This window comes from Berghia stephanieae, chromosome 8 (genome assembly GCF_034508935.2).
Source record: "Berghia stephanieae isolate SIO BIC M18660-M18661 chromosome 8, UCSD_Bste_1.3, whole genome shotgun sequence".
Taxonomy (NCBI): Eukaryota; Metazoa; Mollusca; class Gastropoda; order Nudibranchia; family Aeolidiidae; genus Berghia; species Berghia stephanieae.
The window spans coordinates 3372171-3382170 of record NC_088367.1 but is presented as its reverse complement, the minus strand read 5'-3'; the positions used below and the strand labels follow the sequence as shown (position 1 = coordinate 3382170).

Sequence of the window (10000 nt, the reverse complement as noted above, 5' to 3'; positions counted from 1 at the left end):
ATCATGTGACTCACCTCCCTAGGAGATCATGTGACTCACCTCCTTAGGAGATTATGTGACTCACCTCCCTAGGAGATCATGTGACTCACCTCCCAGATACGAGACCCAGGTCTGGCACAGTAAATGACAGGGCACAGGGAAGACGGTTCTAGAAAAATACAAGCTCCAAATTCTCCGTCTCTGTTCGAAAGGAAAATGAAAAATGTTACAGGATTTATTAAGCATTCCCCTTTCGGATACATAAATGGTTTACTCAATACTCGCACCAAAACAAAAACAAAAAATTTTTTTAAAATCTGGTATTTATGTCAAAGATGGAATAAAAGATAAGAACTAAGGTTTTTGTCAAGTTAAGCAGAATTGTAAAATTAAAGTTGTTTGCGTCTATTGAAAGAAGAGCACACTTATTCTCCTCAATGGTAGAGTTTAATTCGACTCAAATGTTATATTTCAAGGTCAGGTGCCATCTGATTTACCCCCCCCCCCCCCCCCCCTCCAACCACAAAAAAAACAACAAAAAAAAAACAAAAAAAACAAAACAAAACAAAAAACTGGAACCTTCATATAACACAGTATTCACTTAACATGCTCAAAGCGCTTTACAAGGGGTCACCAGCCGACAGCAATGTATAACATGAAGGATGAGACATGATAGCTTGTTAGGAGATATTATTATAATTTTTTCCGACAAAGCTGTTAACCAGGTACTCCTTTTTAGGATGAGAGAATGCGACTAAAGCGCCTTTCCCAAGGACTCAGAGTGGGGCTTTGACCTTCAACTTTTCTTTCCGAAGGCAAGTGTCATACCACAAAGTCAGACAAACAAGAGATGAAGTGATTGTGAAAGTGCTGGAAGACAATAGAGAATAAAAATTTTCGCTGCGGTGATGGGGGTTTGAACCTGCGACCTTACTGGAATGACAACTCTGCCTGGCCAGGGAGTGCGTGACTCTACGACGATCCGATCGTGGATAGCCCATATGGTAGAGTCAAGCTCTTCCCGGCCAGGCAGAGTTGTTGTACCAGTAAGGTTGCGGGTTCAAACCCTCATCACGGCCGTGAAATTTTTTATTCTCTATTGTCTTCTGGCACTTTCCTACTCACTTCATCTCTTGTTGTTATCAACATAGTGCCTGCTCCACTCACTTTTCTGAAAGTCAGACAAACAAAGAGAAGACTACAATTAATTGACTGAAGCAAAATGAATTGTGGTTACCTTTTCTTAGATCCTATTGTAGAATAGTTATGCCTGGGGAAAAAAAAAGAAGAAGAAATATCAAGATTTAGCAAGTAAATCGTAGCCATCGTTATGTTATAGCCTGACACTGAAATCCAAAAGGACTGGCAGTTTGACGTCATTATTTGGTTTTTGCACTGCCTAGTGAGTTGTCGTTAGTAGAGCTCATGGAAACAAGTGGTCGTTTCATGGGTTGAACTACTGAATTCAACTCACGATTTTGTGGCAAAAGACTGGCATTTTGACGTCCTTTTTTGGTCAGTGTCAGGCTATAACTTTACGAAGGCCACGAGTAAATACCATTGAGCATATTTCTTTCAAAGCACGATTACTAAATATTTATGACACTGGGGGGGGGGGGGGGGGGGGGGGGGGGGGGGGGGGGAATGCTGTTAAAAAAAAATGCAAAAGAACAAAAGAGGGCAACGATTGTTGAGATTCCTTGGCTAAAAAAAAAAAATATCCTCCCAAAAATCAGCTTGTCTTCACTACAAATCGTACACCCTTTGTTAAGGTTGGTTGATTTTTCTTTTGTATTTTATAAAAAATCACTTTTGTCTACCATTATAAACACCTTCCACGACCAAAGACCAGTCATCTCTGCCACCAATATTAAATAAACAGGAAACTTAAGGTAATCCAAACTCACATTCTCTCGCCTCTCTTCAACACGCGTGTGAAACCTGGTCTCCAGACAAGGTATGTCAAATCGATATTCAATCTGTTTTCTTACAAAGACAAAACTGTGTACTGATTTTACGCCTGAGTACGTTGAGAGAATGTGAGTAAAGAGCCTTTTCCAAGGACTCAACTACGCACCGAGTGAGGCTCAAACCCAGGACCTTTCGATCCAAAAGCAAGTCTCATCCCACAAGACCACCACATCATTACACCATAACAGAAATGACGTTAATTCGGGCAGTGAATCAGGAGTATGTGCATATTTCTACAATTATACAACAACGGGGGGCGAAGTGGCAGAGTGGTTAAGGCATTGCACTGTGACCCGGAAGGTCCCGGGTTCGAGCCCCACTTCAGGCACTTTCGTTTTTTTCCTTAGGCAATATCATTAACCCCCAATTTACTCACTCGGACAACATGGGTGATTCCTGTTGACATCAGACATCTTGTTTGATGAAATATCTATATTCCTTTGTGGAATGCCTAGGCGACGACATCTTATGTCATAGTGGAAGGGCATATTTTTGTTTTAATACAACAAAACGTCTTACCGATGGGTATCAAATAAAAAACAGTTGGTCGTGGAAGAAACCAAGAGCTTGTTGTCCCACCATTCCATCTGGAAAATGCTCACAGCCAGAAACGCTATCACTTCCGAAGGCATGGCAAAAAGGGTCTTTGCCTGGACACAGAGATAAATAACAATCATAATAAGAATAGCCAAACATAATATAATACGATTAATAATAATATAAAAATAATAATCATTATTATAACAAGAACAACAACAACAACAACAATAATAATAATAATAATAATAATAATAATAATAATAATAATAATAATAATAATAATAATAATAATAATAATAATAATAATAATAGTAATAATAACAATAACAATAATAATAATAATAATAATAATAATAATAATAATAATAATAATAATAATAATAATAATAATAATAATAATAATAATAATAAAATAATAATAATAATAATAATAATAATAATAATAATAATAATAATAATAATAATAATAATAATAATGAGTTTATTCCCAGTTTCCCATTGTGAAAAGGACAATAGCAATTGGATAGGAAAGTAGCCTACTTTCCACCAGATCAAAACAGATCCAGCTACCGAATCACTGAATCACTGCTGGGTGGACAGGGGAGTCGCACAAAAAATATTGACGGCACCCGGGATCGAACTTGGACCCCTTTGGTTGTGAAGCCATTGCTCTACCAATTGAGTTATTGATCAGGACTCCCAAAGACATTCATAAAGCAATAGACTAAATGGGACAGAGTGGCTCAGCAGTACGATCTTGTCTTCGTACCCGAAAGGTAACGAGTTCAACTACCAGCTGTGCTGTGTGGCCTTGAGCAAGTAACTGCCGCGGCTATGTGGTCTTGTGTTATGACACTCGCTTTCGGATCAGAAGGTCCTGGGTTCGAGCCTCGCTAACTCGGTGCATAGTTGAGTCCTTGGAAAAGGCTCTTTACTCACATTCTCTCACCGTACTCAGGTGTAAAATGAGTACCTGGCCGTCAACAGCGTTGTCTCTGTCCGAAAAAATTGTAATATCGCCTAACAGGCGTCATGTTTTGTCCTAAATGTTAAATGTTGCTGTTGTCCAGGAACCAGTTGTAAAGCGCTTTGAGCATGTTTAGTGGATATTGCACTATATAAAAGCTCAATTTTTAAAAAATGATTTAACCACGTACTAGCTTACTTTGCAGCGCTGCACTGCGGCTTATTTCTGGGTTATTCCAGACTTCCTTTGGAATAGGCCCTAAAGACAAATAAAAGAATAAATGGAATTTTACTTATTTCATTTATTTATTTATTTAAATCACCTTCTTATTCGGCACGAAAACGATGGACAGTTTTCCCGTGTCATCTCCTATGAACAGTTTCTGTCCCGCCGTGTCCCATGTCAAGGCCGTTACCCCGTGGCCGACATGATCAAACGTGTTACGGACTCGCTCCGGTTTGGATCTGGACTCGATGTTCAGCTCAAACACGTTGACATGGCCGGTGCTGAAGACAAAAGACAGAGAAAATTGTAATCGTTTTTTTTTGGGTTTTTTTTTTGTTTTTAAAGGTTTTACGGCGCTTGCAACACATTAAGGTCATATCAGCGCCAGTAAAAAGGATGAAAATAGGATAGTAAAAAGTTCTAGAATTATAATTAAAGCACAAAAAAAAAAGGTAAGACAAAGGGGAATTGGTTCAAATAGGGAACAGATGTAGATTCCAAGAGCACACTGTCAAAGTACTTAGTTTGAGATCACTAAAAGTCTCATCCAGACACAAGCACATGTCCCAATTAAGAGGAATACACTAAAATGTTTACCAATCATATAACACATGTAAACTAAACATAATACAATGCATAACAGAGAGATGATTTACAAGGAAAAAAATATCATCTCCCAAAACTCTATAACTATACATTCGACTGTTTCCCTCCCAGCCAAGGAACTCCGGCAAGGATCAGGACAAAGCTAAGTAATCTCATTCCAAGACAATGACAGGAAACAATTGGAAAATGGGTATGGGGGGATAAAAGACACAGCATGTACCTCCCTGCCCACTATGGGAGGTCAGGATCCCCACCCAGGATAGAAGACTTAGCAAGTGACCTCCTGCCCACCATGGGAGGTCAAAAGACCTCACCCAGATTTTTTTTTTTTTTTTTTTGGTGGCAATGCAGCTATGGGGTCTAGTGCTATGACATTCGCTTTCAGATCGGAAGGTTATGGGTTTGAGCCTCTTGGAAAAGGTTCTTTTTAATGACACTCTCTCACCGTACTCAAGTCTAAAATGAGTACCTGGTCGTTAACCGCAGCATTGTGTCTGTCGGGAAAAAAATTGTAATACCGCCTAACAGGCGTATTGTCCCGTCCTACATGTTAAGTATTGCTGTTAGCCAGGGACCCCTTGTAAAGTCCTTTGAGCATGTTTAGTGGATATTGCTCTATATAAAAGCTCAATTTTTTTTTAATAATTTTTTTTTAAAATACATACCTGACAGCTGTTGCAATGTGTTGACTTGTAGGGGAAAGTCGGATGCAGGTAACGGATGTTGAATTCTGTGAAAAAAAAAAGGGGGAAGGGGAGGAAATGAGTACCTGGCCGTTAACAACGTTGTCTCTGTTGGAAAAAAAAATTGCAAAATCGCCTAATGTCATGTCTCATTCTATATGTTACATGTTGCTGTTGATCCAGGACCCCTTGTAAAGTGCTTTGAGCATGTTTAGTGGATATAGCGCTATATAAAAAAAGCTAAAGTTTAAAAAGAAGAAGAAAAACAAGAGCATTTTAAATGAGGATTTCTTCTCTAGCATTTCTGTTTGAATTAAATTGAAGCAGCCTTTTGGTTAACATTTTTTAAAACTCTTGGAAGCAATATGAAAATAATTTTAAAAATTTTAAAATTAAATAAAAATTCCTTTGTCCATCCCCATCAGGAAATTTATCTTTAGGGTCTATTCCAAGGGAATACTGGAATAACCCAGGTGTTAGCCGTAGTGCAGTGCCGCAAAGTGAGCCAGGGTGGTATGACTTGCTCAAAGTCACACAGCACAGCAGATCATCAAACTCAGTACCGCTGGGCCACACTGACTAAGCAAATGTGCTAATTCCTTTTTTCTTTTCTTTTTTTTTTTTCGTTCAACCTGAAGTATCTATATTTAAATCACAGGTGATCAGGAAAAATTGAAGAAAATAAAAGTAAAAGTAAAATACAATGGTTCTGAATGTTATATGATCAAAACCAAAACTGAGAGCAGAATGTTACAGAATTTTAGATGATCAAGATCAAAACAAAGGAAAACGTTACAGAATTTTAGATGATCAAGATCAAAACAAAGGAAAACGTTACAGAATTTTAGATGATCAAAAGCAAAACTGAGAGCAAAACGTTACAGAATTTTAGATGATTAGGGGGGGGGGGGGGGGGGGGGGGGGGGGGGGGGAAAGGAGAACTTACTGAATCTGAAAAAACAACTTGCTGATATTTCAATGTGTCTCTACTGAATATGTAAACTCCTCCAGTGTTTGATCCTAGAGCCAAGTATTTCTTTGAAGCTGAGATGCACGTGTACTGGGAAGATAAAAAGATGTTACAGTAATTGACATAATCAGTCGGATGGTGAAAAGGTTTGAACTGAGATAGTGCCAAGTTTAGTTAGAAGATCAATTTTTATCAAAAATGAGTTCTTGTCATAAATGATGAAATAAATATGTGTATCAAAACATAAATATATGTAATGAATGATATCAAATGATAGAGAGATGATTTATGAGAAAATAATATATATCTCCAAAACAGAGAAAAAAAAATCCATGAGTCTGGATTACTTCCCTTTATATTTTTACCCGCAAACGATCTCAGACAGGGCTATATATTGAAACCAAATAAATGGTCTAATACAAAAACAAAAATACAACGCTACATGGAAAGTATTGACACGTTTTCCTGGCATGAGTTAATCTCCACCCATGTGTTTGGATTTTTGTTTTTTTGCGAGATGTTTTTTTTTCTTTTCTTTTAATTGATATATTTATGTACAGTGTGTATATGGATGTGTGTGTGTGTGTGTGTGTGTAACTGGATGCGTGTGAGCTTTTGTTCGTATGTCTGAGTCTGAAGTGTGTAATGTTTTTTACTGATGGTAAATGATGTAAAGCTCTTCCAAGCATCGGCATAAGCGCTATATAAATGTACATTTATTATTATTATTATTATTATTATTATTATTATTATTATTATTATTATTATTATTATTATTATTATTATATAAAGAATTTTTTGTAATTAAAAAAAATCATGGCCTCACCTTGAGACGAGCAGACCTTTTCAGCAAAACAGTCAAGTCATCAAGAGAGGACAACTCTGTCAAGATGTGGGTTAATCCTGGTCTCGACATTTGTACCTCGACCTCTGTGATCGCCGACAACACCTGCAAGGACAAAGGTTATAAAAGAGTCAGCCAAGTCAAACCCAAAATGCTTTCAATCGAAAAATTTCTAAAATTGAGCTTTTATAAAGCGCAATATCTACTTCTTCTTCTTCTTCTAGGTTCCATGCCTGGTCCAGGCTTCGGATACTGCATGAATTATCTCTCTCCATTCCTCCCTGTCTCTTGCTTTTTCAAACAGCTCTTGGATTGTTAGGTTGGTGAAGCCCTTCAGTTGGTCTATGAGTGTTTTTCTTTGTCTCCCCCGGGCGCGTTTACCAGGTATTTTTCCACAACTTGCCAGGTATTCATTTTTATCTTTCCTTACTATGTGTCCGAAAAAGGATAGTTGTCGATCCGCTATTAAGGGCATTAGTTTCCTTTGTTGGTATGTTTGTTTTAGCACTTCTTCGTTCGTTTTGTGTGCAGTATACGATATTCTCTGCATCCTTCTCAAGCACCACATTTCAAAAGCTTCAATGTTCTTTTGTGTTTCTTCATTTGTATTCCAGCTTTCGCATCCGTATAACAAGATTGGCCACACGTAGCACTTCAAGACTCGGAATCTAATCCCGAACGACATCTGTTTGTTTTTCAAAATGTTTCCCAGGTCCATGAAGGCCTGTTTGGCTTGAGTTATTCTTGCTCGTATGTCTCGGTTACATCTTCCATCTGTTGTCACTATTGAACCTAGGTATTTAAAACTTTCTACGTTGGTAAGTTGCTCGCCGTGAATCATTATATTGCAGGTGTTGTTGTTTTCGGGGTTTTTCTGTATTAACATGCATTCCGTTTTGGTGATATTCACTTCCATTCCCTTGGCTTCACTATCTACTACCACTTTGTCAACAATCTTTTGAAGTTGGATTTCTGATGTTGCAATGAGTACCGTATCGTCTGCGTATCTTATATTATTTATGTTGTGACCTCCTACTTTTATTCCCTCCATATTAGTGATGCCCCTCATGATTGTTTCTTGGTATAGATTAAACAGATCTGGTGAGGCAACACACCCTTGACGGACTCCTTTCTTAATAGGAATAATATCTACTAAACATGCTCAAACCGCTTTACAAGAGGTCCCTGTCCAACAGCAACATTTAACATTTAGGACAAAACATGACGCCTGTTAGGCGATATTATAATTTTTTTTTGGATAGAGACAACACTGTTGACGGCCAGGTACTCATTTCACACCTGAGTACGGTGGGAGAATGTGAGTAAAGAGCCTTTTCCAAGGACTCAACTAAGCGCAGAGAGAGGCTCGAACCCAGGACCTTCCAATCCGAAAGCGGGTGGGTGTCATACCACTAGACCACATAGCTGCACAAAGTGAAAATCTAGATATATATATACGGATATGAATGGGAAAATAGAGAATGGTGGGGGCTTCCTGAAGCCTGGGATAGTGAAAATACTAACGAAAGAGTGAAAATGGAGAGGATTCGTATGGGAACAATACAGACAATGGATGTTTCAGGTAAAACCCTCGTTAGCATAACAATACACAAATTAAAGTGGAAAACAATTTTTTTTAAATAAAATAATTATTTTATATTTGTTTTACAATACAATACAACACAATATATACTTTATTCATCCAAAAAAATGGAAATTCGTTTACAGACGTGGCATGCATAAAAATGTATAAATATAAAGTTGAGAATTTATGGCGACAATGTATATATAAATTTTACAAAGTAAAATATGTTGTCCCTATGACCACTGGTTTGAATTTATATGTACACGCATAAAATGTAAAAACATTGAAGTTTTCCAAGTAAATTTGTTTTTATTGTTGTGCTGAAGAAGAGTGTGTTCCCAAAACGTCCATTGTCTAATATATTGTTCCCATTCGAAGCCTCTTCATTTTCACTCTTTCGTTAGTATATATGGAAAAATATAACATTAATGTTGCACATTTCCAGTTTCGTAATACACATTGTGCTTCTAAATACAGTCATGTCTTTCTATCCGGAACTCCACAATCCGAATGTCTCCATTATCCGGACAAGTTGCCTGGGGACGGATTTTTTTTCTTCTTTATTTGTACACTTCAGGGATTGATTCCACTATTCGGATGTCTCAGTAATCCATAGAAAATGAGCAAGTCACCTTGACCTAGTATCCACTATTCGGATGTCTCATGGTAATCCGGACAAAATGAGCAAGTCACCTTGACCTAGCTCACTTTGCGATAGTGCAATGCAGTGGTTGCCTGAGTTACTCAACTCCAGTCTTCCAGTAGAATTGATCCGAAACACGAATTCCTCCTTGGGAATCAATAACTCGCGCTCGGTGCATAGTTGAGTCCTTGGAAAAGGCTCTTTACTCACATTCTCTCACCATACTCAGGTGTAAAATTAGTACCTGGCCGATAACAGCGTTGTCTTTGTCCGAAAAATTGTAATATCGCCTAACAGGCGTCATGTCCCATCCTACATGTTAAATGTTGCTGTTGAACAGGGACCCCTTGTAAAGCGCTTTGAGCACATTTAGTGGATATTGCGCTATATAAAGCTCAGTTTGAAAGCTCAATTTGAACAAAGAAAATTTTATTCTATATTCTATTTACTTATCATTTCTGATAAGGTGGTAAAAAGCAATAACTGTACTGTATAGATTTTCGACACCTATCCTCTGAACAAGGGTCAGATAACTCAGTTGGTGAGGGGCAATCGTTCCACAAAGCAAAGGAATTGAATCAATCAATCCCAGCAACCTGGATCCTGGTTGAAGTCGAGATTTATTTCCCCACCCAGCAGTGATTGAGTAGCCGGCTCTCCTTATTCTGGTGGACAATAGTTTGCGATACACTAGTGTATGATCCAAAGGGTAGCAAGAAATTACTACTATTTGTCTGTTTCATGCTATAGAAAGTGGGATAAACCCCGACTCCATGGGCCTAATAGCTTCAGAGGAAAACTTTTTTTTTTTTATCCTTCCGAAAGCTCCTACATCCCCAGTATTCTTGTTCTAGTAGTAGGGGGTTTGGCAGGGAAACTTTTTTTATAATGTTCTAGCAGGGGGTTTGGGACTTTTTTTTTTTTAAGTTTCCCACCTCCCAAACCCCCTACTAGAACATTATAAAAAAAAAAAACAAGAATACTGGG

The 10000-nt window shown here is 37.9% G+C and overlaps 1 protein-coding gene across 1 annotated transcript in view; it reads right to left on the bottom strand.

Annotated features, from left to right (window-relative positions):
- Nucleotides 1-10000, bottom strand: part of LOC144978029 (uncharacterized) — a 59784-nt gene that overhangs the window by 48979 nt on the left and 805 nt on the right. Inside the window, exons 2-8 of the mRNA XM_078923505.1 lie at nucleotides 6768-6890; nucleotides 5918-6031; nucleotides 4954-5018; nucleotides 3780-3963; nucleotides 2470-2600; nucleotides 1217-1249; nucleotides 90-180 (exon numbers count right to left, since the gene is read on the bottom strand). Of these exons, the coding sequence (XP_078779631.1) occupies nucleotides 90-180; nucleotides 1217-1249; nucleotides 2470-2600; nucleotides 3780-3963; nucleotides 4954-5018; nucleotides 5918-6031; nucleotides 6768-6857 (708 nt within the window). The 5' untranslated portion in view covers nucleotides 6858-6890. The remainder of the gene's footprint in view (nucleotides 1-89; nucleotides 181-1216; nucleotides 1250-2469; nucleotides 2601-3779; nucleotides 3964-4953; nucleotides 5019-5917; nucleotides 6032-6767; nucleotides 6891-10000) is intronic.